General features: G+C 43.2%; 1 protein-coding gene across 1 annotated transcript in view; it reads right to left on the bottom strand.

Annotated features, from left to right (window-relative positions):
- Nucleotides 1-487: 487 nt before the first annotated feature.
- Nucleotides 488-27,152, bottom strand: part of PANK4 (pantothenate kinase 4) — a 34,904-nt gene continuing 8,239 nt past the window's right edge. Inside the window, exons 4-19 of the mRNA XM_014523305.2 lie at nucleotides 25,649-25,832; nucleotides 24,302-24,394; nucleotides 22,167-22,320; nucleotides 20,494-20,675; nucleotides 18,317-18,398; nucleotides 17,101-17,201; nucleotides 12,436-12,591; nucleotides 11,744-11,856; nucleotides 10,620-10,707; nucleotides 9,217-9,368; nucleotides 6,603-6,658; nucleotides 5,864-5,913; nucleotides 4,648-4,755; nucleotides 4,180-4,280; nucleotides 3,354-3,422; nucleotides 488-1,110 (exon numbers count right to left, since the gene is read on the bottom strand). Coding sequence (XP_014378791.1) covers nucleotides 897-1,110; nucleotides 3,354-3,422; nucleotides 4,180-4,280; nucleotides 4,648-4,755; nucleotides 5,864-5,913; nucleotides 6,603-6,658; nucleotides 9,217-9,368; nucleotides 10,620-10,707; nucleotides 11,744-11,856; nucleotides 12,436-12,591; nucleotides 17,101-17,201; nucleotides 18,317-18,398; nucleotides 20,494-20,675; nucleotides 22,167-22,320; nucleotides 24,302-24,394; nucleotides 25,649-25,832 — 1,903 coding nt within the window. The 3' untranslated portion in view covers nucleotides 488-896. The remainder of the gene's footprint in view (nucleotides 1,111-3,353; nucleotides 3,423-4,179; nucleotides 4,281-4,647; nucleotides 4,756-5,863; nucleotides 5,914-6,602; nucleotides 6,659-9,216; nucleotides 9,369-10,619; nucleotides 10,708-11,743; nucleotides 11,857-12,435; nucleotides 12,592-17,100; nucleotides 17,202-18,316; nucleotides 18,399-20,493; nucleotides 20,676-22,166; nucleotides 22,321-24,301; nucleotides 24,395-25,648; nucleotides 25,833-27,152) is intronic.

The following is a 27,152-nucleotide window of genomic DNA, read 5'->3' on the forward strand; positions in this document are numbered from 1 at the left end:
TGCATATAGTAGTGCTAACCAGGTGCTCATGCAACACATTTTTTCCCCCATTTACTCCTAGCACTAACAGTTGAAAGCAACTGCAAGTAATAGCTAATTCTGTCCTCAGGCTACAGGAACTTCAGGTGGAAAAGAACACCTGGGTGTCCCTGGTCCACATTAATACCTGGCATGACTTAAAGCCAACTAAATTCCTCAGGAGCAAGCAGCGATGGCCAAAGAGCCTGGTTTCCTGATCACTGTGGGAAGAGGAGAAAATCCAGCTGTAAGAGTGGGAAAAGTAGGAATTGCCCAACTGCTACAGCAAGTTAGCGATGCTGACATTTACCCATCTGCCACCCTCACTGGATATTGGATCAGTTATTTTTTGTCCCTATATTCATTCAGCAGCATTCACCGGGTTAGAAGGCGACTCGCTCCACCTGACCAGACTGGGGAGAGCTCAAAAAGTGGGCAAAGAAACATTTCAGGAATTCAAATATTCAAATGCAAAGTCAAACGCTTTCAGCACTTTAAAAACTCTATTTGGTATGTGCCAAGTCACTGCTGGCATGGCAGGCAGAGATGTATAAAAAAGATTTCATTGACATTTAAATATATTTCTATATGAATGTCTCACAGAACAAAAAATAAAGTCTTTTCATCACAAATACTGCAGCATTAAAATAAACACTTACCAAAATAAACAATGAGTGATATACATATATATTTGGGGTGTATATTTTATATAATGAATCATATTGTTGCTTTAAGTCACAAAAGCACAATATAAATATGGAATTTCATGTGAACTCATTTTCCCTGTTGTAATAAAAATACATTCTTTACAATTAAAGTAAAACTAGTGCAAGTCCGTTCCTGCTGCTGCTGCTGTGGATTCAGTCCGCTGGAGCCCATCACTCACGTGGCACTTCATACTTAAAAATGACACTGAAGATCTTCCCACCCAGCCGCTCAGCCAGCCAGGAGTTTTTGATGACAGCAAGTTTGAGGCTTTCGCACTTCAGAGCCGCGTAATAATTCGTGTGGATAGCACGGCCCATCCCTTCAATTATAACCAAGTCCGTCTTCCGCTCCCGGACCAGCACGGCCAAACCTTTGTCTAGGCGGCTGCAATGAGATGTAAATGCATTGCTTAGAAATGCTAATGAATTGCTACTCTTTAGGAAGTTATGTACCGAGACCCACCTCATGCCAGAAGCCTGTGTGGCCTGCAAGATAGGACAGCCATGTGCACAGTAGTGCCAGACCTAGTGCTAGTCTTCCTATCAAGGGTGGTTGTGAATGCCTACCCATCTGGTTACTCTTTTTGGAAGGCCATCCTGCTTCCCCAATTGTATACTGTTCCTTTTAAACAACGGATTCTAACAATATAGGAAAGTGAAGGAAGCTAAAAATTCTTTCTAGCCCAGTCTGGGAAACAATAATGAAGAACTACGAAAGGACAAAGTAGCCTCTCTCGCAGGCCTCATTTAGCTGACCTCCTGTTTTCTCAAGTCAGGCTCAGAACTCCAGCTATCACCTAAACACATGGCAGAGGACTGAGTGAGTACAGAGTTTCCAGTAACCGCTTCACAGAGACCGAGGTGTGCCAAGACCACAACAGGAGGGAACGAAAAGCAAACGCTGCATTGGCTCTGCAAACAGCAGGACGTTTGATCGTGTGGAGGGGTCTGGATGTTGCCCAGGAAGAAGTCAAGCACTGGAGGTACTCAGATTCCTCCTCAGCTTAGTAGAAAAAACCCTGCCTCTCTGCACCGAGTTCAGAGCTATGCTTTAAGACATGTATAGTACTAAGCAATGAGCACCTGCAATAAGCAACAAGTCTGACTCTTGGGAGTTCATTTCCCTTCTCTCTGGGTATTCAGTGGTGAGGAAGGAGGCTCAAGCGAACCTTACAGCAGACAGGAGGCTACCATTGTTGTGAAATGCAGAGCATGGGCCACGGCAGCTCCAGCTGTCATTAAACAGCACAGTTGCACAAAGGAGGTTCAGGAGAATGTCATTAGCTGGGTCACTACTAGCACTTCCCCCCAAAAGTCAAGCTGGCATTTACAAAACAGGTTGTTTGGGGAAAAGTTCTGTCTTAAAGGCTTTCACTTCTGCTATTTCAGGACATGGCAGTAGTTGTGCAGTAGGACCTGCCCAGTCCCACTGCTACTGGTCTGAAAAGCAGAAGAAACTAGTCTGAAAAGCAGTTTTGAAACTTTTTGATAAAACGAATTGAGAGTTTTGATCTGCTCTACTAGCTTCTGAGAAAGCTGCTAATTTACAAACAAAGGGCTGATCCACACAGAGCTTCCTTTAAAGTCAAGAAACTTTTGGCCTACTAGGGGTGCACCAATAAAGATTTTTTGGGCTGATGCCAATTATTAACAAACCATATCTGCTGATACTGATCTGACTGCCAATATGCAGCTGGGCAGCTTGGAGAGCTGTGTCCGGCTGGTAAGTCTGTTTTTTGGGGGGGCAGACTGAGGCTCCCGTGGTGAGAGGGAGTGGGGCTGGGGCTGCCCAGCCGAAGCTGCCCTTGCCCTGCGCACAGATCTGGGGGGCACATGCCTACCATGCCTCCCCCTGGGGCTGTGCGCAGCAATGGGACACCCCTTCCCAGACAAGCCCCTGGCTCTGTCCCATGCCCAGCTCTACCTGGGCAGCGCCTGCCCCTGCCCCACTCCCTCCCTCACCATGGGGGGGGTCAATCAGACACTCCCCACCCCATGCCCCTGTCCCCACAGCAGACTTATCAGCCAGATGCTGCTCTCAAAGCTGCCAGGCTGGCCACGTGCATGTGCACAACATTTATCAGTGACATTATTGGCCACATCAGCCAAAAAAAAGCCAATTGCTGATAATGTTGCTTTTCCTTTTATTGGTGCTGATATCATACGGACTGGCATATCAGTGCACCGCTACCTGCTACAGCTGCACTGCAGTTAATTCCATGCTAAATATTTAATTCCTGTAATAGCTGTATTTTTAAATGGACATTTCAGAGCAGTTTAGGATTCTAAGCCAAAGCTTTCAGTAATTTAATCCACCTGCAAGACTGATATTACACTTCTATTAGAAAATGGAGAGGATTAAAATGAAAATGACTGACAGGAAAATGTCTGACAGCCTGTAAGGACTGATCAGCTATTACCCCATCTTTTCAACAGATCTGAGCAAGGATCAAAATGATGTTGAGGAAAGGCTTTGTAGAGAAAGAGATGCAGGAAAAGAGGATTGAGGACAGAACCTCAGAGCGAAAGAAATGCAGAATGTGTCCCATTACATTACACCCATGCTGGTTTTTCAAAAGCAAAGGGCAGAACAAGTTCACTGTATATTTCACCAATTTCTAAACTTACCTTAGATCTAAACACGGAGAACTTGAACCTGTCTGTACCAACAGCAGCCTCTCTTCCTTCAACGCAGACCTAAACAAATAAGCAATTTTCTTACATGGCCATCTAAACATATAATCATGCAAGCTGGAAGTCTGGTAACAAGGCAGCAGCACCCGAGGTCGTAAAGCAGTAGGGCCACTCTCAATATTTCCTCATGAAACAATTCCACTTTGTAAGGAATACATGAATACTGACTGGAAAAGGACTGTAGATGCTTCTGTCCCCTGATTATGGTACTTGCTGGAACCCAGTGTGTTCCAGTCCTTGTCTCCAGGTATATTCAAGTATTACAGGCAAAATGGACAGTTGCTAGCATTTCCTTGGACAACTAGGTTGCATCATTCAAGTCTAACAAGGACCTCTCAGACACAAGGTGAATGGCCATTTCTCTTGCTTCGTTATTCCAAAAAAGCTTTTCATCTGACACATCTTTCAGAACCAGACTACTATCATGGAAGGGCACTAAACTATTAATAGTTTTTTGGATTGCTGTATCATCCTTTGATTGATTTCAAGTTCTCGTTTTCAGGCATTAACCAAATGGGGTAGAGTACAGACTGTGTGTTTCTGGAGATTTTCTTTCATTAACGTTTAAGAGGGAGACATGAACACTTTGAAACCTGTGAGTATATTCTACACATTCAGCACTAAAAAGCGACTGAATATTTATTTGCCCTCTTCCCAAGAGGTAAGAACAAATCCATTCTAAATCATGGGTAAGCGCTTTTAATGTTAGCAGTCATCTTATCTTGACACAGTTTAAGAAAAAGGGAGCAGGAGTACTTACTGAATAACTGAATCCATTGCTGCTATTTTCTCCGTTACGATTAGGGATTCACTGTAGGTAACATCATTTAGGGCAGGGCCAGAGTTACAAGCCAATATGACCTGCAGCAGAGAGATGAGAGTTTCACTGGTCGAATCAGCAGATAATCAGTTTACTACTTTGTTCAGCTGTGTAACTGAAGTCCACAGTCAACATCAGAAAAGGGAGAGGTGGTGCAGACAGAATCTACATAAAATCAAATCTCTTCAAGGTTGAAGTAGTTTTAGTGACCCCTGCCCTGACTGCCTTGCCAATTCATGGTTTTGCAATAACATGATCAGGTTTTTTGCACAAGGTACCCAGAGGAGAAAGACTGCACACACAAAAATACCTCCCCCTCCCCTTTTAGAGCTCAGGTTTGGTATACTGAAGCAGTGGTAAGTGCCACTAGCGAGCCCTCCAGGCAGTTCCATTAGGGAGCAGACTCACCTCTGTGCCGCTAGAGAGCAGCTCTCTGACAAAAGGGAAGACTCCTAAAATGATGTCTATTCCACTGTTATCTGCGAAAATTAAGGCACATTTGTGAGGGGGGCCCTCCTGTAAGAGAAAACCAGTGCATTCAGGATTAAGGTGCCAGTTCTTAGGTGCTCAGTGACTAATTTGTGATAACTATCTGCAGAGGTTCCAGTTAAAAACCCTAGGTTCCCTGAACCATGACGCTCATGGCATCATCACCAGCAGGACTCCTGCTGGCTGGCTTCTGTTGAATGGGGGGTGATGCAACTACTCTGCCAGAAAAAAAAAAGCTTGCTGCTACCATATGCTGTATCCCTACTTGGGAATCTATCATCACAGTTATTCCTGTATACTGACGGGAGCAGCAGCCCTGTAATATTGGCAAGCCCTTGGTAGCAGTGCAGCTTGTGAAAAAGGCTATACTGGCAATGCTGAAAACAGAAAACCTATCCAAATGTACAAGTACAGCAAGATTTGCCTAATCTATTAGCACAGCCTTTAAAGCAGACTTGAATGATCCTAGTCCCTTAGGGACAGCTCCTTCAGAGTCATGAGCAATTCATCCTAGGTCTGCCCACCAAACCAAGCGTGGCAGCTAGACATGTCAATGCCTGCATAGGTCAGAGGCTATACAGTCCCTCCATCCCTATTATTCTGGGCTGGTCTACTACTAGATACTTAGAGAAAAGGCGAGAGGGCAAGGACTTTTTAGAGCGATATCTTTTATTGGACCAACTGCAGAGTTGGGACAGATTTAGACAAGTTTTTGAATGCAAGATATTCTTCATGAGGTCATTACAGGAAAAGCTTGTTTCCTGTTTCTATGGCCCCTTTACATTAGTTCCAGGTTTAATGCTAAAAAATGTAAAACCCAAGCTTATGGCACTGCAATTCCCACTGAGGACAGTAGGTTCATTGTGAACCCCTGAAATGATCCAGCTTTCTACCTCCTAATCAAAGCCACAATCAGGATTCAAATGTTAAAAAGCAAGGTCACAATAAAATATCTTCCAAATTAATAAACACCATATAAATGTGATAATTAATTAGAGAGCTTTTTGAAGATAAAAGTATACACCATTAAAGACACTGGTTACACTGATGCAGTTGAAAACAAATTAGGGTGATTTTTATAACTAATACATGCACCTAAGTACATGATTCGCTAGTCACCTTGGACTAGTCATACCTTTAGTCGATCTAGCCACTCATTGTAGGAATCTTCTAACCACGGGCGCTCTGTAGAACAGATGTAAGACTAATGAGTTAGTCATTCTCTTATAGTCACTTTTTCCAACATAGTTCTAGCAAGTATGTATGCACACAACCTGTGTAATTGTGTAAGCCGCACGAAACATCAGGACAGGGTTCCATGCATGTGCTTAGATTTCAAAGAATTTGAATGCAGCATACTATTTTACTATGCAGTTAAATAGTAATTCTGTCTGCTCAACAGGCTATTGCCCTGCTAGCCACAACATTGGGGGCCATTACACCAGTTCTCAGCTAGACCTAAAAAACCCCATCAAACCAGAATAAGCCATGCAAGATCATCCCCAGAGGCACACTATTGCCTCTCCTGTGCTAATCATGATGCCAGCTTCCTGTTTAGAGTTGCTAAGCAGGGAGAACAGTGTAGGACCATCTAGTGTAGACTAGAGAATTAGCATTCAGGGGAGACATTTAAGTGTTTTGCCAGAGGGAGGAGGTGGGGGACAGATTCTTACCCACATATTGTACTAAGAAGAAATGGGTGCTAATACCTTTGAAACAGATATGGCAGCATTTCAGTGAAATGCTATCTGTATTTGGGTGACTGCTAGACATTAACAATCTTAATGATTTTTCTGAGCAGCACAATTCTTCCCCCTAGACAACTTCTTTCCCCTCTAGTCTTCCCTTAAGTTGCCACAGAATGTTCCCTGTACCTTGCAATTTTGACTTTGCTTCTTCAAATCCAAATTGTGTCTCAGACTCCAGAACACTGAAGCAGAAGAGAAAGATGAATGACACAGTGTTAGGCAAGGTTATCCTGTACAGATGTACTGTCCAAATAGCTTTTCAGCTGAATAAACATGCTATACGAGTCAGGGATTTTATACATTAATTCCAGCACGTGCGTACAGAGACCCACTGTCTGAACAATAGCTTCTTTGTATTAGTTTTAAAACTGAAAAGCTCAAAGACATTATACAAAGAGATCATGGACTAAAAGGGAAGAAAAAAAAAAAAAAAGCCTGCAATGATGCATTAACACTGTATCCTAAGCTAAAACAGAACCCCAAAAAAACCCAACCATGACTTGTTTTTCATTCTCCTGTAGATGTAGTCATGCTTTGGGACGTTCAGGAAAAGTTCAGAAAATGTTCTGCATTACAAATGCTGATGTGCAAGGCCCAATTTAGTTTTTGGTACTGAGTGATTATTTACTGAATTTTATAATGAAATTAAAGCCTTTAAAAAATAAATGGGTTTTAAATATATTGCGTTCTATTATAGCAGCTGGACACTGATGGAAGGAACTCCAAACAACCAACTGGTGGTATGGCTGACACGACTGCTTCAAGAATACAAGACAACCTGGTTTAATTTTAAAAGATGTTGCAGAACTCTGTCTTTATTTCCACACCCCTGCAGGCCTCTGCCTGATCCTTCACAGATCCAGGAAACTAATTCCAAGAGGGCTCCATTCAAGAAGCAGACAGTCTATCCACTACTTGTCTCTTTTTACATAGCATTTCCTGGGACAGGTACATAGGAGCATGTAATGCAAGGGTGAGCAAGATACAGCCTGCGGGCCAGATCCAGCCCACCAAGGGATTTTATCCCACCTGTGGCAGGTCCCTTGTCCCACTTTCTCCCCCCCAGGCCAGGTGAAAGGAGCAGCCCAAGCCACGGTGCCTGTTGCTGGACCCATCCCCAAGCAAGAAGCAGGGCTGGGGCAGCACAGCAGCTAGTTTGACTCACTTCCCAGCTTATTCTGGCTGCTGCTGTCAGTCTCCACCACTGCCACTGGACCCAGCCTCCTTGCCCGGAGACCCGAGCCCATCCACCCTACACCCACTGCCAGGGGCGCCAGATGAAGTGGTCAGTCAGGTTATTCCGTAGAGACCAACCCAAGACCCATATGGGCAGGGTGCACTCAGCTGGGCGGATGGGATGGCGCGGGGAGTGGCGTCCAGGAGCAGGATGGGCAGCTGGGGCCAGAGCTGGGAGCAGGATCACTGGGTGGTGACAGTGTGGGGCCAGGGCTTGGGGCAGAGCCCTGATCCACTGCCTGCACATCCCCGAGATGGGTGCTGGTTCCACAGGTAAGGGCGAGCAGGAAGTGGATTGTAGCTCTGCCCTGGGCCCCAGCCCTGCAATCCCAATCCCAGCCCCCACCTGCTCAACCCACTCCCAGATGCCACTCCCCACGCGTCTGCAGCCCAATCCCATCCACCCAGCTAAGCTCAGGGCAGAGCCACTGAGGGAATTTTGTTTTGGTGAGCTGTTGCAGACTTGGGGGTGCAGTGGGGACGGGCTGCTGACAGCTCACCAAAACTCCTTTAGTGGCCTTCCAGCCCCAAATAAATCGCCCACCCCTGACACAATGCACATCCAGAATGCCACCCAGCAAAATAATCTTGCTAGGTTACCTTATGGATTTCAAAGAAAACTACTGTACCTATGTAGTCAGGCCCCTTAAGCTAAGAGCAGTTAGACACTCAAAACAGGTTTCAAATTGGAATGTCTCTTTATAAAAATGGCTTATTAAACAAGAGAGACTAAAGAATAGGTTTCTTTTCTAAAAATGTGGGGAGGAGAAGTAAAATATGTTAGGCAGATTTGAACTTCAGCAATTACATTTCAGCCAAACATTAACTGATTAGGGTTGAATCTCTTCAGGGATGGAGAAAGGGAAAGGAGTTATTGTTAACTATAACCGAATGTCTCAAAAAACACGCGTGCTCCATTGTTCACCAAGTTCTTCTGGGTTTAGATGGTGGTCTCTTCAATATCAGCCCCACAAGAGCAAAACCTTGGGAGACTGGTGCTGGGGAAGCAAAAATACTTCGAGAAAAGTCCTGCATATAACAGTAAAAGTTTAGATTGAGATTCTCATTGTCTCCAAACAAGTTCACTCCTCTCTAAATTATATCCCACTGAATGGATATGGAGCACATAATACCAAGACAACTGTGGGTAGCACAGAATAGCAGCAAGAACATAATACAGGATACTAAGTTAAGTGGAACACATACCCAAAGCAGCACTAATGATGTCTGCTACAAGCAAAATGGCCAGTGTCAATTGTGAATCTCTCCATTACTTCAGACATTCACAGTGATGTCTGCCAGTTTTAAGGGGTTGGAAAGTGAAGTTTGCTGCACTGCAATAAATCTTGGGAATAAACAACCAACATATGATTTGTATGATATGAATAAGGTGAAATACAAAGTATTTGATTAAAAATGGACTGGTGCAGTAAAATTTGTTAAAAGGAAAAAATAGGATATTAAGTGTCTTAAAATGTTTTTTTTTTAAATGTTCAACACCTACTCGGAGACTGCTTTGGCTCCCCAGTCAAAGACATTCCCTGCAAGAAGTCCTTTCACCAGAGCAAGCTGCCTCTCCTTCCAGTCTAACGAATCCAAAGATTCTATTACGCCTTGAAAACATTTTAACGCTATGCCATTTTCTTTCTGCTTTATCTGGAAAAAAAAAAAAAAAGAAGATGCAAGATGCTGGATTTACAGATGAAAAGTTCTTACCCAACACTGATCGTCTCAGTCCCACCTTCAAGCATTCTCCTCTAGGTTCGTGGCCTCTAATGAACCAACGAGTTACTGTTCTCAGCCTGCTTAGTATGAACAAGAAAAAAAAATCTCCTTGGATTCTGATACAAAACTTAATTCATGCTACGGAAAAAGCAAAAACTTTCAGTAGCCCAATAAGTGTTACTTTTCTGGACAATGACAGGCGCGTGGATTTTAGTTAGCAGGAAAAGATAACGTTAAATAATCCATCAAGAACACCACTAACAAACCACCTGGGAATACTGCATTTACCCAAATACAAGACGACCCTGTATTTAAGACCACCCTCCGCCCCAATAATTATATTCTATACAATGAAAATTTAAAAATTTGTTATATTGTAAAATGATTGTAGGGTCATCTTAAATTAGTTCCCCATAACCATTGTAGTGGGAAAAGCAGTGACAGAGGGACAAGCAGCAGGGGAGACAGTTGGAGGGTAGGCAGTAGAGGGTAGGAGGTGGGGGGATGGATGGCAGAGGAAGTGGTGGTGGGGAGCAGTGGGGGGTGGAGAAAGGCTGCGGGCAAAAGAGGCAGTGCAGCTTGACCCCTGCCCCTTACCCCCTGACAATATGTCCCTGCCCACAACCACTTGTCCCCCCTGTGCCTGCCCCCCCATCCCATCCCCCTGCCACTTACCCTTGCTCTGGCTCCAGCAGGCTCTCTCCTCACTGCAGCCTAGAGTATGTAGCATGTGTTTGCTCTGGCACTAGCTTAGCCCTGTAGCAGCGGCAGCAGCTCGGATTAGGCCTGAGCAAGCATAAGCAGGGGTGGGGAGGACGAAGGGGCAAGCAGGGGCAGAGGGGGGCTGAGTCTGTGGGGAGGGAGGCAAGTGGGGAAGCAGAAGCTGCAGGGGGTCGGAGGGTAAAGGCGGGGGGAAGAGGGAAAACAGGCAGCAGCTGTGGCTCTGGCCGCAAACCCAGATCAGGGCCACAATGGCAGCTGAAGCCTGTCATCCCCCGCCACACAACCCCACCTTGTGCATTCCAAGACCCTTATCTTGGAGTTTGAGTACATTTAGTGAACATTTACTTTTGACCTGGAGTATGTTAGCCACAATTCATTTACAGGTGCATATGCTCCTATGGCTGCAAAACAATCTTTAACTTACATGTTTATCCATCCCATAAAGCAAGAAAGACCTACCTTTGAATAGGGATCTGGAAAATTGAATTCATTTAGACAGTGTTCCCTTGTATCCAACAAACTCCTAACTGTTAAGGTGCCATATGCACTGAAAGAAGAAGAGAGAGAACAAGTCAACTACCTCACAGAACAAAAAAGAATTTCCCTGCCCTTCCCCTTGATCTTCAGGATTCGATTCCTATAAGTGAACCCACAGATGCCATGTTACTAAACTCTTTATATACCAGACCAGTGGCCATTGGATCTGGGCTCCCACAGCAGGGAAACTGCAACACAGAGGGGGCAGGTTCTTATTTCTAAGTGGAAAGGTTGGTGAAATCTTGAATAATACCTGAACAAATAATATTGTTCTTACCACTTTTAACACGAAATGCACTATTTTGACTCCTTCACTTTTCCCATGTTGTAAAAACCAATTTTCTTAGTTTAATTCTAGCAGCCCCAAGTAGTTGCACCAAATCAGTTAGCTAGGATCTCACAGCACAGGAGCTGGCAAGCTAAAATTCATTAACATGAAATTTATCCACGGTGATACGTGTTCACTGTGCATATAAGGAGAAAGTGCGCAAGTACAGGAGTCACCGCAGCGTGGTGACAATCAGCTGAGGTTGGAATCTAGAGGTCCTTACTTTAAGGAGGTGATATGTGAAAAGTCAGACCACCCATCTGCAATACAGCAAGAAATGGGGGCCAGCACTGAACTAAAAAAGCAATTAGTATCTGCATTACTTGCATTACTCAAAACTCCCGAGCATCAGCTGCTCAACGTTTGGACTACAATGTTCAGAAACACGTGCCTTTGGTTAGGTTAACCGACAGACAAACAAGAGAACGTTGTCTTTGGTCTTGGAGACCATCCTCATTTGACTTGGATTTCCTATTATGCAGAATATGGTGCTTCCTGGTAGTAAGTGTGAACAGTTAGACAAAGCTATTTGGTGTCTGCTAATAGCGTCTCATATCATCTTTAATGTTACATTTTGGATGCACACTTTTGTAAATGAGGTGTGCATGTTACAAAGCAGCAGACTGACTGCTCCAAATCCTGCACATTAAAGCACATTTAATCAATCACATCCCAGTTAACTGTACTACCTGGAGACTACCTGGTGGGGGACACTTACAAAGGCTGCTGTCTCAGAGTCTGGAGCTTATTCCAGTACTTCTGTTGAAACTTCTCTGCTCGCTCGACTGCATCAATGGAGTCTGGCTGACTGGCTGCAGCACGTTTTGCTACCTGGCAGTGGAAACATGGAGATTGGACCGAAGTTGGCAACGCCTTCTACCTTCATTTTCAGGGTAATTCAAGAAAGACTAAGTGACTGAAAGCTCAGGCTGGGAAATACTTGATCTCTCTGCTGTAGTGCTCAGTCACTGCCACATCATGTCACAAAATAATTTAGGTTCTTGTTCCCCCTGCCCCTCCAAGAATCTAATTTTAGTTAGACGGAAACACGACCACAAGTTAAATAAAAAAATTAAAAAACTACCGCCTAACTTATTGAGAGAAATGTATTCTAGATAATTGCAAAAGCTTAAAAAGGTTCAAATAAAATATTCTAGTTTGCTGCAGTATAACCAGACAGCAGATGATCTGAATAACACAATATTTAGTTAATTATTTTTATAGTAATTACATTTCTGATATAGATTAAGTTGATCACTGTGGATACCCTACTTTACATGTACTAGCACTCAATGACCAAGTGAAACAAGATCAATTAAGAGAACTTTTGTGATTTTGCTTCCTACCAAGTCAATTCATTCTTCTCTAATTCACATCTGCTTAGACACATAACTGCATTGGGACTCTTACCCCATCCAAAGCTTCCTCAAAGCAAGTGAGCCAGTATTTTCTGGCCATGGCGTCATCTGTGAGGTCAACTGTGTCAGGGATGTATGTGGATGGGTCCTGTAACAACGGCAAGTTAACAAGCGGTCGCTCCAACCGATCCATTTCGAACATATCGAACTAAGAGGTGATGGAATAAGACAGAGAGAGAGAGAGATCAGATTTCTGAATTAAACCAGTGCAAACAGGCCAATCTAGATGAACTGACCTATAACAGGAATTGCCCACAAAAGTAACACTCCACAGTACCGATAAAGAACAAAAGGCCACAACTGTCAAGACAAAGCATTGGCACCTTGAGGGGTTAGCAAAATCAAAACCGTTCTAGTAATACATCACTAAACTTGTTCTTTGACTCTCCAAATCTCCTGATACTTGCTCCCAGTATCAAGAGCAGGAATAACAGGAGGGAATTTTCCCAAGAAGAATTCCAAGTGCCCAAGCTTTGTTTAGAAAAACTTCCATTTCATTTTAGCTCTTTTGGTTATATGCTGCCCTTCCCTAGAAATGTTAGGCTTATGTAAAGCAATGTTCAAGGGTAAATTTTTAAGAACAGGCACCACCAGTAGGCACATAATTCCAAGTTGAAATCCTACTGTACTTGCTTCAAAACAAAGTAAAAGCAGTCATCAATCAGAAGATGGCATTCCAAGATTTGGATGACATCTCAGTGTTATTTGCAAGTCTGTGTGAATACCTAGACTTTTCCTTAAAATTTAATAAACAGAGAACCTGTTAGAGATGAAGAACTGGAAGAGCACACCACATGCTGGCCCCAAATAGCAAATTAGACCAAGAGGTCTAGTAAACTCAAGAGTGTATTTATGCATTTCCCTGGCAAAACCAGAGGACACTGAAATACATGAAATAGTTCAAGGAGCTGAACTAACTCCATTTACTGCTTTTGGCTTTAGCTATTCCAATGATTACAGAAGACAGCTATGCTTTGCATTCCCTTTGATGTTTGTAAGTGCTTGGCTCAGTATTTGAGCAACAGACCACTAAGTTCACGTATAAAATGGATGGCACACCTGTTGGCCTTGTTCACAAACATATATTCATGCTCAACCTAGCGGATCAGCTGTGTATGAAAATAACTGATGTGGAAGTGCGTTGTCAGAAACAGGAATTATGGGCTTGATACTCAGCTGCTGTTGTTGGGTAATTTTTGGAAATAAAAAAATGCCAAGCTGTGAAGCTACTTATCTGAGATTGGGAGCTGTTATATTTGACATGGGTTGAGTGTCTGCTCACCTCCAAACCTGCATCAGTGAGGCAGCTCTCTTAAAGAGACTGATTTTCTTCACACTGATGCCTATCTCACACGATCACACTATGGGCTTACAAAACCTCGTATCTTATGACATTCAGTCTCTTAATTAAGGATCGCACATAGAATATAATAGAAACCTTATGCATATAATGACGCGAGCTGTTTATTGCTCACTGAAATGGCTGTTAGTGTATATTTCACTCTTTCTGAGCAAACCGTTCTTTTTAGTTGGTGTCATGAGATTTCTCCTCATGCAACCAATAGAGGAATTCAAACCTAAAATACAGTGCACAACGTACGTCATCTGGTCTAGAATTTCTTTTAACTGATCTTTAAGTCTGGATCCAACATGACAAGCCATTTAAATAAAAATCTCTCTGAGCATAGGATCATGATTCCGGCTCTGCGAAGCTTGGGTCCCCGATTCGATTCAGTGGAGATGTGGCCCAATTCGGTGGCTGAATCTCTGAATCCAAATTGAATCAGAGGACCCTTTAATCTCTCCGAATTCAATTGGAACCCTCCAAGTTGATTTGGAGATTCAGACATAGGCACAGCTTTAAATGTTTTTTCTATATACCTCTAGGTAGCAGGTGGCTTGTGATCGCTGCGATGCTGGGGCAGAAGGAGCGTCCCACAGGAGCGCAGGGGGCTCCCTAGCATGCTCGGCAGAAGACCCAGAAGTGGACTGGAAGCATTCTTGGGTCTGCTGGGGAGAGCGTGGAGGGGGGCCCCCTGCAACCCCCTGGCTCAGTGACTGGAGCCTCCTGGGTCGGGGGGGACGGGACGACGATGACGACGACACCCAGGATGAAGCATCCCACAGGATGTACTTCCGGGTTTGCTGCTGAGCATGCAGGGGCACCCCCGCACTCCTGTGGGATGCTCCATACGCCCCAGCATTGCAGCGATCACAAGCTGTGCCTGGTACCTCGAGGTATGTAGAAAAAAAACTTTTAAAGCTGCATCTATGGCCGATTCTCCGAATCAAATCTTCAGATTCGGCCAAATGGAATCAGAGACAGTGATCAGAATCAACGAACTGAATCACTGTCCCCAATTTGGGCCAAATCCAAATTGAATAGGGCCCGTTTCACACACCCCTAATCGTTATTTGGTGTAACATATTTCACAGTGTATATAGGTCGATACACTGTGTAGGTTGACCTCCAGCTTTCCAATTTGAATAGTAAGGATTTTCATAGGCACAGTATATAAGCTAGGGCCAGGCTCAGCTGGTGCATCCTCATCCTCTGCAAGCGGCGCTGCTGGCACTGCTCGCAGGGGATGGAGCTGCACCAGCTGAGTGCCGAGCCTGTCCCTATCTCCCGTGAGCGGCGCGTCCCCAGCCAAGTGCTGACCCCAGCCCCGACCCTGTCCTCTGCAAGCAGCACTGAGCCCAGCACTGCTTGCAGAGGATAGGGCTGGGCTTGGCACTTGATTGGCACAGATCCATCCCCTGTGAGTGGCACGGTCTAGGCCACAACCAGTACAACTTGCAGGGGATGGGGCCATGCCACCTGAGTGCTGAGCCTGGCCCTGTCTGGTGCGAGTGGCACTGCTGAATGCTGAGCCCAGTACTGCTCACAGGGGACAGGACTGGGCTTAGGTGGCACGTCCTCAGCCCCCGCAAGCCTGGCACTGCTTGCACAGGATGGGGCAGAGTTGGGGTTGGCTGGTGCTGCCTCATCCCCTGCAAGTGGCACTGGTACAGCCCACTGTACAGCACTGGTACAGCCCAGCCAGGTGCCGAGCCCAGCCCCATGCCCGATTTTTTGATGTGGCATGGTGTATTAGTTGAGTTTGATTTTTAAAGACCCCAAATTGGGCTTCAAACCTTGATTTATACACCATGAAATACAGTAAATAATTAACAACACATTTCACTGTCTGCTCTGTATGATACTCTTTCTTACCCATGGGACAATCATATCTATTATAGCTGTAATCTTTGTTTGTAATGGGATTTTTCTGTGCAACTCTAGCAGATGAAGGAAACCGAATTTGTATTTAGGCACAATCACAACATTTATTATCTTTGCACAGGGCACTGGTGATGGGTCAAGCTGGGGAAGCATTCAAAAGCAGCTTGGCAGGTTTTCTGCAAACACACAATGAACTACTCTGAAGAAGCTTCACACAGAGGTTGAGCAGATTCATTTTTTAAAAAAATGGAAAACTAGCCAAATATAGGATGCTACTTACTGAAAACTGGAAGGCGATAAATCAGTGTAGGATGAAGTAAAAGGAAAATTTTAAAAAAAGACAGACATGAAAAGCATCAAACATGCTAAACAGTAAAATACTGCAGACAGACACAGAAACACACATTGAGTGCCACAAAAACCCTTCAAGTCATTTTCCCAAAGCGTTTCAGCTGGCACAGTGTAAAAAATTTGGCATATGTCTACAATGCAGTCCTTCTGCGATTGGCTCTAACTAAAGGGCAGTAGAAAAAGGACGGGTGTAAAAATATCAAGAGCCAGAGGAAGAAGTGGAATTGTTGTGGGAAAATTTCCTCTGCTCATGGTGTGCAGTGCTCGAGTGAGCTCTGAGTCCTTATGAAAGGAGCAAAAGGAAGTACTAAAGCACGGCATCATAGCAACGATGCCATATGGCAATGTGTAGACGTGCCCCTAGAGCAGTCAGTCTGTGGTCTACCTTTGAACATGGACTGTAGTCAAAAGGTAGGTTGTGTTCCCTTCAGCCCCATCGCATCTGCCTGGCCACACCCTCCCTGCCCATGGTGGTCCCAGGCTGGTCTCCACGGAGACCCCACCAGCCTGCTTCATCAGGCAACCCCAGACCACTGGGAGTTCTGGTGAGCTGTTGCGAGCCAGGTGGTTTGGGGGAGGGGTCCATGCTGACCCAACTCGCAGCAGCACATCAAAACTCCCTAAGTTGACCTCCAGGCCTGGGCTAGAAGTTATCACACCAAAGTACACGGAAGAAAGGCTCAGTTCCTCCAGATTTTGCGTGTCAACAGCTTAAGCTCTCATTCTCTGCTCTGGAATAATGTGTTCTACCATCCTGTGCCACTTATCTCCTGCATCCCTCTGCTACTCATACCTTTCTTTCTCATGCTCCCTAGGTACCATCCTAATTTGATCCACTTATTCTTTCCTACCATCCTTAAAATGCATCTGCCTGAACTTTTGGGTTCAAATAAGATAAAGAAAAGCACCCAGCACTTTAAAAGTATGTATTAAAGTCCTTTTGGTACATGGCTTGGAGCTGGGAAGCGGCTGGGAAAGCAGGTGGGAAGCTGTTAGTTGTATTGTTTCTCAAGTCACATGCAGGTTTTAAACTGTAAATGGGGCAAGCCACTGTTTGCTTTCAGGAAGGCAACAACTTACCGTGCCACTCCTTGTACGCTGCATGGGGCAAAGATCGGGCGAAGTGCTCATGAGGCCAGAACTCCCAGCATAATTCTCTCCCCAGCTGTACTGGTTGGGATCTGGAGGAAGAGAGGTAACAAAAGGCCATAAACTAATAGTAAGGCTACTTACACTGTGACTGATTCTAATGGCAACATGCCTCCTTGTAAGTGTATTTTATTTCTTATTTAACAGGTGAGAAATGCAAGGGAAACGGCTGTAGAAACTACAGTTTTTAATGACAGAACAACTAACGAGTTTGGGGGGCAGTGGAAGGGGCTAATTATTTCTTGACTTGAGGGAGGGGCCAGAGAACCTAACCTTCATTCCTAGTATTAAAACTAGGAGTTAGAGAGCATCCCCATCTTTATACAGCTCACAAGGGAGCATCAGTGGTTAAACTTTTCTGACCCTTCCCAACTTGCACACTTAGAGCACTTCTCCTGATAAGAATGCATTAGTACAAGTTACTTGTACAAACTTCTTTAAAGCTAATTCTAGGAAGAAAAGGTTCTCATATGATGGATGCACTGAAGGCATGGTGTGCAGCAGAGGGCAACAGAGGAAGCATACTTGCTGTGGCCAGGGATTCCTACCTCTGGTCCCCAACTCTACAGAACCTTTACCTACATAGTGAACTTAAGAGTGTCTCTATCCCCACCCCCATCTCTAAATGGGTAGGAAAAGTCTAATGAGGTTTAACTCGTGTAAAATTTCAAATGTGAAATATTAACCCCAGTATTGACTTGGGATTGTTCCCAGCCTAATGCACACTAACAGATCGAGTGGCTCCCAGAGTGATATAACCAGAGAGGGGGCAGGGCAAAACAGGGCTTTCTCTGCTCCAAAGGCAACCTGCAACATCTTCACTGAATTCACAGCCTGGCCTGACTGGAGAAGAACTGTATCCTAAGCCTAGCTGTTCCCTCTGCTTTTAGAGAGGAGACAGCTCTTGGCACAGATGCAGGAGTAAAAGCCAAAGCTTCTGGCCTCTCAAAGGGGAGCAAGGAAATGGTGTGAGGAATGCACTTGTCCTTGCCAGAAGAACAGAAGTGACCATTTAAAAACATTATGCCGTTAATGCCAAATGTATTTAATTAGCCAACGATTGACATGCAGCCTCCTGCAAGAAGCTTGGACGTCACACTGAGGTTTCAAACACAGCAGATACAGAACATAGCAATGCTGTACTTACTGTCTTGTTCAGCTCCTTTTAAAAATGCCCCAATGGCTCCCAGGTAGCCTTCATGTCTCAGGAACAATGCCTGAACCTCTCCCTGCCACAATATGAAACATTGCATTTGGATGGCCCCTGATGGCTGGCATGCACTTTGTCACTAATTCACACTTAAGCATTATAGACAAACCGGCTTGAACGCTTTTGATATTTTACCCATGCTATATTCTAAAACATTTTAATAATTCGTCGGGTGTTTGAAATGTGCCTTTAGCATGTGCTACTGATACCCACCATCTTGACAAGGCAGCTCGGGAAGACACCTGGAAGAGTACAGTGGTTTCTTGTTCTAAGATTGAACAGCCATGGAGCTGTAGAGAAGCCAACATCTCAGTACAAAAAAACACCGTAACATCCCAGGGTTATTCAGCTCCCTTTGCTCGAAAGGGCTTGAAACAAAAGGGCATCTGGCAGTGTGCATCCCAGACATTGTAAAGCCATTACCCTAATTTCCTTTTCTTTCCTCCGTTTTGCTCACTATTGTTTTGCTGGCTTTCAAGATCCAAGCATAAGATGGCTTTTCCATGCAAATGTAGGAAGCCTATATGCACTTCCCCCCACCCTGATTTCTTCACTCCCTCCCCACACCCACTCTCATTTGTCAGCACCATCCCCAGCACAACAAGAATATTCAGGGAGAATTGGGAATACTTTATTAGCAGCAAAGTTCCCATTTCCTCAGTAACAGAGGAAAATCTTAAGGGATTTGCAAGTGAAGAGACTAAATGGCTCCATTCTAAACTGAAGAACATGACCACTTGCTAGAGAGAGAGGATCAAGGATGACTTCATAACTCAGTCTAAGTCAAAAAACCTGTACCCTTTGATAAAGCCTGCTCCTATTCTATAACAAGGAATTGTGTGGGTGGGATAGAACAAAACCGGAGATAAATGAAAACTAGGTTCATAAGACCCCACCTGGGAGCATTAAGAAGAGAGAGTCGAGCTTTGAAGCCTAGGCATCCATGTGCTATTAACTTCATAAAAGCACCACAATGATGAATGCTAATCTCTCCAGTCCCTGCCTTGTGTCAAGCTGACAACATATAACAAATGTTGGCTTGGAGCATCATTTCCCGCTCAAAAAAAACTTCAGAACCAGGGTTCTGCACAAAGGGAAGCCATCAAAAGTTTGTGGAGGTTTTTTTTGTTTGTTTCTGAAGTTCTTTCAGATACCAGCCTTCCTTGAAAGAATGGCAGTCGGTATTTCTTACAAGATAATATTACTTGAGTTATCTCAGAGGAATAATCCCATCCTGAAAAAGGAGGAAGGAGTTAAGAGGGGTGAAATCAGCATAAGAAACTGCATAATTTCTACAACAGGCAAGGATTTAATTAAAAAAAAAAAATACTAATAATAATAAAAAAAAAAAAAAAAAAAAAGATAAAATACTTTTTGGTGTCTGGGGGAGCGTGCACACACATGCACTTATTGTGCATTTATGAACAAGGATGAAAAAAATCTTTCAGAAAAAACACATTTTTCTTGACTTTTATGACATAACTGGTATCCTGAGGAGGTAAGGGGGGAAAAAAAAAAAAAAAAAAAAAAAAAAAAAAAAAAAAAAAAAAAAAAAAAAAAAAAAAAAAAAAAAAAAAAAAAAAAAAAAAAAAAAAAAAAAAAAAAAAAAAAAAAAAAAAAAAAAAAAAAAAAAAAAAAAAAAAAAAAAAAAAAAAAAAAAAAAAAAAAAAAAAAAAAAAAAAAAAAAAAAAAAAAAAAAAAAAAAAAAAAAAAAAAAAAAAAAAAAAAAAAAAAAAAAAAAAAAAAAAAAAAAAAAAAAAAAAAAAAAAAAAAAAAAAAAAAAAAAAAAAAAAAAAAAAAAAAAAAAAAAAAAAAAAAAAAAAAAAAAAAAAAAAAAAAAAAAAAAAATCAATACTGAACAGCTACAGGGCAATTGAGCTAGTTTAAGACGACTCCAACTGTTTTACACAACCTCTCTCTATAAACAGCCCTTGATTTCCAAAAACTGCATTGCTCTAGCAAGCTGCCTTAGATCATTAATCACAAAACACCCCTTATGCATTAATCTGATCATGTTTCCTTTTTGCTACACTTGAAACTAACAGCATATTAAAGTTTCCCAGCAGATACCCAAATGTGTTGGACTGCTCCTGGGGCAGTTTAATCTTCAGTACCTTGGAAAAGAAGTTAATACTGTAGGTGATTGTGCGCATGGTAACTGGATGACCCCGAATAAAGAATCCTCCAAAATAGATTTTGTCTAGATTATGGAGCTTGGCATAGAGGCAGGCAAGCTGACCAATGTCATTGCTGATCATGTGCAGTAAGCTCTTTGCCATATCTTCTTTAGAAAAGTCTAAAAGAGAGCAAAGCATATTAAAGATGGCTGAATACCGCTTAAGCAGACACTGTATTCTTATAGACAGACTACAGGAAAAACTTATTCCTGAAATAGCTTCACTGGCTTCATTAGACTGATTAAAAGAGCAATGAACTTGGCTTTACAATTTAGGAGACAAAAGGAAATTCAGCCCTCTTTACATACTGTCCATTCACTTTCAAAGGGGGATTAACACAGGTAATTTTATGGCACTGGGGCCTCTGTGTTGTGGTGCTTTTTTTATTCAACAGAATGAGCACAACTTCTAACGAAGAATGAATGAGCCACACTGATAACTTTCTTCACTTCAAAGTGCTTCATAGATTATATACAGAACACAGCATCATTAGCATGTTACAGACAACAGTGAGGAGAGAAGAAATTTGGCTGAGGATACTGTGGCAAGCCTCAAATCTTAGGCGAAGTGCCCCTTTGAGGGATGCTATAGGAAGATAAGCACATACACTGCAAACTGCAAGAAGTCAATTCATTACTTCTTAGATAACATGTGCTCAACCTCCACTTTCCTAATGCCAAATCTTTGGACATGTGGGGAGCCCCAGGCCCTGCGCACTAGATCAGGCACCTGATTCCAGCCCACAGGGCCAGGTTGAAGTGGTGCCAGACCCCCGGGACCCAATCCAGGCTGCAGATGAGCCCCACAACACTCATCTGCCCATGGGCCCAAAAGGCCCACTATTTTAGATGGCTTGAGGCTGAGGTCAGCCCTTCCAGGACTTGCAGGTTTCAGCACTGTGGGTGTTTCACCATGTATGCAGCGCATCCTAGGACAGTTAAATATTTAGGGCCTTCCCAAAGCCAATGACTGCCGGAGGTCTCTCTCTCCAAGGGGAGGTGGGGAGGGGAAATCACTGCTGGGTTTTTTAAGTTAATACAAATATTTTCTCCTTCCTTCCCCAAGTCTCTGCATCCCTGCTGCCATAAACTTGAAAAGATGAACACCACAATGCCCTGTTTGAGCAGGGCTAAAACAGTTCCAATTTGGGACTGGATTCTGTGGCTATACCAGCTCCCCAACCCAGACAGGAAAACTCTAGAGCAGGCTTGATTATGATCAGTTGAGGACCTAGAGCACGCTATGCAAAAGGACAAGTGGTATAGGGGTTTGCTGTAGCATAGGCGGCTAACCAAGCACACTTTCTGGAGTGAGAGAGGACCCTCAAATCTTCAGGGAAGGTATGGCTGCCTCCATTCCTCTCCACTAGCTAGAAAGGAAAACTGAAGAACTGGGGCAATAGAAACAGCATTACTGATAAAGAGCATCCTACACCTATGCACGAGATGGGGAAATTGGTACTGAATGTTTCATGGCAACAACATTCCCTTTCCTATCAGCATCTGGAAGAGCAAATAGGAAATTTGCACAATCAGCAAACACTCACGGCAATGAGGAAAGTATTACGAACTAGGAAGCAAGTCTCTGGCAAACCTTGTCTGTGTTGGTACCTTTATCTGCTGTGGCAGATTTCCCAAAGCTGCTAGCTATTAGATTTCCACTTAGACCCAGCGTCTGGTAGGCCCCTCCATACACATCTTTCACCAGCATGTCTACATTTGTGTGCTGTCCCTTTGACGCAAGCTGTAGCAGTTCATCAAATTTCTGAGGAAAAGAAGCAAATACCGTTAACTCCAGGTTTCTTGGATGGCCAGGAATCCAATCCAAAGGCTGACATTTGGCAGCACCCTTTACTGAGCACAGTATTTTAAAAAAAGAGCAACTTCTGCCAGTGAGGGTTATCTCAGGATACTGGGCCCAGCTACCCAGTGCACTCTTAATGCAGAGCATTGCCACCTTTTATAACAGTCGCTCACAAGCAGTCCTCTCCCAGTCAGGCCCCTGATGATCAAAAGAACTTTCCCTAGAAAAATGGACGTGAGGACAAGAGTAGGTTTAACTATATGAACTATACTCCAAGCTTGTTTGCTTTTCACTTCACTTGCAGACAACTTCTGCTCAAGACTACCACAGGCTTAAATTAAACCATAATGTGCAGCCTGACCTCAGACACACCCATGCAATCCCAATAGAAAAAGCTTAAAACTTCCCTTCAAATAGGACTGCATGAGCATAAGCAGATAGAATCTGGCCTGTCACTAGATACTTTGAATTTTATTGTTTCAAAAATCATATTGGCAAAAAAAACCTTAGCTCAGCACCCTTCAACTCACTCAGATTAGCGGGATAACATGTTCCTAAATAAACCGCACTCAGGCCCATAAGAACAATGCTGGATAAACTTCATATTCATTCTCCTTTCCTTTTCCATCCATTATAACTTGAAGACTGATACAGTTAAGCAACCCTTAAGACATCAATGCAAACAGAAGCCTGTCACAAATGTAGCCTCTGTATCAGCTATCTAGGATGGAAATCTAAATGGATTAATACTACAATCAGCAAGATCAGGTCTTTCTGGGTCAGAGAAAAATTAAAAATAATAAGTAGTATCTGTAAAGAGTGCCTTATCAGAAGTAGCATCACTAAAAAAAAATATCCTTGCAGTGGACAGGGCCTTGTCTGGGCTATTCCACTTTAGCTGTGAACTCTATTAAAATTCCACCCCCCCCCACACACACACTTTGAAATCCAATATAAATGAAAGGACCTGTTGACACAGCACCAGTCTTTTAAAGGGACAATATTGCCAATATGAGCTCTTCCCTTTTGACATTTTCTGGATGGGTTCATGATATGTAACCATATCTTCTGTGACACTGCTGACATTTAAAGATACTTATTTAAGCCACATGGATGTTTGGAGACAGAAAAACAACAGGATTTAATTATATGAGATAAGCAGAATGGCACCAGATCAGATTGTGATACAGCAGATTATCCTCTGGTAATCTTAAATGTCTTGAATCCCCTCAAGAGCTGGGGAGAGAAATGAGAAATCTCCCCAACTGCAGATTACTGCAATATTTAAGCTCTTTCTTCTCTGCAGAGTGAGCACGTTAAACTTAAGTCTAGACTTAAGATTTGAAGACCAGACCAGTGATTCTTGAACACAAGATACACAAATAAATCAACTGATAGCCTGGATCGGACTGTATGGAGTCATACCCGACCAGAAAAACAATCCTTTGGAGTAAGACAGGGAAGTTGCCAGCTTCCCTCTTCACAATCCAGTGTCTACAAACCCTGCCCACATGCTTTTGGCCTTTGTCACAGGACAGGCATCCTATTTTCTTGTCCCATTTCTAATGATGTTTAGAGCTGGCACTTACGCATTTGCATTGCAAGAAGTGCCATCTCAACTCAAGGGTCCAGGTGAGCACCTTAACAGATAAGGCAGACAAGGCAGGTGAGAATGGAATATTTAAGATTAGCAATATTAAAAAAAATAGTTATTTCTATACTCTGATGTCCATGTAGGAGCAGTGGTTCTTAAAAAAAAAATAGACTTGGAAATAAATGCTGTGCATAAGATAAAACCGGAATCTACTGGACTTTGAAGTGACATTTCATTTTCTGAAGCCAAGGCCCTCTCTTCTACAATGGCTATTGAGCGTGACCTGTGAGAAACTGTTTCATTAGCACCCTCCACTTCTCTCTATTCTTAAAAAGTAATCCGCAATACCTTGGTTTTTGTGAGTAAAGCTCCAAGACCCCAGAAAGTGCCCCCTCCGATTGAGCTCCCTCCAATCCATTCAAACTTGTCCTCCATTTCCACCTACCGGTCAAACACAATCGTTTTAGCAAACAGTTGTGGATATATTTGCAAAATGAGTATACACCAAATTATACATAAATTACACTACATAGGCAGCAAACAATGGAGCGGTTTAAGAACCCTGGCCAAAATTTACTCTGTGCCCATGAACCAATTGTCCACTTGGCTGCCTTTCACCAGTGCAGAAGCGGATGCATTTCAATAGCCAGATTCTGATAAGTTTAGAATTTATTGAGTACTACAGCACACAAGAACAGCGTCTTCACACAGATTTGTACAGAGCAATCCTGATCAGACTCTCCGGGTGCTACCACAATACAATAATAAATAATATGCAATTACCCACAAACCAAAGTACATTCTCTGTTACATTTTCCTATTACACATTACATTGAAATCTCTCACTGCTCTTGTAACTTATTTTTTTCCCCTCTCACCCCGTTCTGGCAATTGATTGCCAGGGTTTGTCTGTCAGTTTTTCAGTTTAAACCCATGACATTTACTGCTGAGCTCCTTCTCTACAGACCAGTGGAAAGAATTGACAAGAATAATTCCTTTAATGGAGCAGCACTTCTTAACCACTATGAATGTGCAAACGGGTGGTCAACCTGGTTTAATTAAGAGACTGCTCTAACCACAAGTTTACCAGGTGGTCCACTTTGTCTGTGATCATTTATCACTATTATAACCTAAAACCTTTTGATTTACTGTACCTATTTTTTTCAATACCCCTGGGACTGTGGCAAACAGTATCCCCCCCACTCCAAAATGACCATTTTATAGGAGACCCTGAGACAGTTAAACAGGTATTCTTATTTCGCGCAGCAGTGAACACCTGTGGTGGGTTTGCTTTCAATAAAACAAAAAAAATGTAAGAAACGTTGAAATGTATTCCTGTTTAAGATTTTTTACTTAAGCTCAGTACAGACACTGGACTGCTTTTCATAGGTTGTTGCCAAGTGTTTGGGCATTGTATGTTTGTCATCTGCAGTTGCTGCATTAGCCTCTTCAAGCAGAGGATTATTTTAATGAAAGGGGATGGGAGACAGTCAGTGGGAAGGCAAGTACAACACCTTGAAGTGCAAATTAACATTTGTGGGCTTCAGACTCTTGGCATAAAACTAGACATCACCCGCAAAAAGACACAAAACATCAGTTTGATAGACCCCCATTCAGGTGATGCTTTCTCCAATTTAAGGACAGAACATTTTGTATGCACTAACAGTTAATCACGTTGTCTACTAGCTTACTCACCTTCACTATGGACACCCCAGAGCCAATGTTGACTAGCAAATAAGGGAAAATATTTGGATGATTTGTTTGAAACCTGAATTCAGTATCCGAATCTTTCTGGTAGGCAAATACTTCATGTGGTATATTTGTTAGTACAAAGTTACATCCTTTAATTAGGCAGGTCATTACATCTTCTTTATCCACTCTAAAGAGAAAGGGAAAAAAGTCACAGAGTCAACTACACTGTTTCAGGAATATTATAAAAATCTTATTTGTAGCATAGATAGAATTACAAATAACCAAAAGCACAAGAAAGCAGAAAAGCCATCAGCACTTGTATTGGCTTGGAGATCTGGACTTAAGAGCTAGATCCATAATGGGGCGAAAATACCTAGTCCCTGTGACAGAATTCACAACCCAGAGTCTGGCTCCTAGGCCTCCTATGAAAAGCCTGAGGAAATGTTGTCACTTCAGGATAGGATTTACAATAATCAGCACAATGATCTGAGTCTTGCCTAAAGTAGTGAGTTAAGACATTGTGAAAATGATGATGCCAGGGTTTCACCTGAGGTGGAATATAGATCCTGGAACCATCTCCCCAAAGGAGATGTCTAAACCCTTTTTTTCAAAACATCACCACTCGGGAAGGTAGGGAGAGAAGTATACACCCGCCTTTTCTTACGTAGCTTGGTGGTTAGGACACATTTCCCACATCCTGAATGAGTGGTTTTGAATTTCCTCCAGCAGAGGACAAAACTTAACCACATCTCCCACCTGCCAGGTGGGTGTACTAACCACCAGCCTATGAACTACTAAGCAGTTAACTATTTATATGATTTGCATCTACTGGGCAGGGATCAACACCTTTGACCCCTGCCAAGTGCCCTAATCAGGAGACTGGAGAGTCATATTCTGTTTTTCATCTGCTCTTTGGACAAATGGATTTTTAAATCTTTTCTGAGATGCAGACCAGCTTCAACAGGAAGGGTTAAGAATTTGCCCACTACAGACTAGCCTATAAGCTCAGCATGCACTAACTAGCCAATTAGTTCCCTGTCATCGCAGTGGAATAACATAGGCCAGTGGAAGCCAATCTTTGTGGCAGGCACGTTGAGCCCCACACCCTCCTGGAATTCTGCTCCAAATCCCTTCCCCTGCCTGATCTGCTGTTCTGTTTTCTGCTCCCAGCCCCGTCTGCCACTGTGCTGTCTGCCCTCTCCCATATCTGTTGTGTACCATATACACAGGTTGCTCACTGGCCACCCTGGCATAGGCAGTGCTGTTGTCTACCCTGTTTTAACCTATGGCACACTGTAAGGCATTAGGGGATATTGTGTCTTGTAGTTGTGTGTTTGAGGAAGCAATTTCAGGCACTCTCATGGGTGCCTGATTGCTCGTGAATACAGAGGACTGGATTCCACAGTTCAGAAAACCTCACCAGTCCTTTGTTCCCAACTTGGTGGTTTTGGACTTCGGTGACGGCATCCTTTTGTGGCTATAACCCTTAAATGGCAAGTAAATTTGT

This window comes from Alligator sinensis, unplaced genomic scaffold (assembly GCF_000455745.1).
Source record: "Alligator sinensis unplaced genomic scaffold, ASM45574v1 scaffold366_1, whole genome shotgun sequence".
Taxonomy (NCBI): domain Eukaryota; kingdom Metazoa; phylum Chordata; order Crocodylia; family Alligatoridae; genus Alligator; species Alligator sinensis.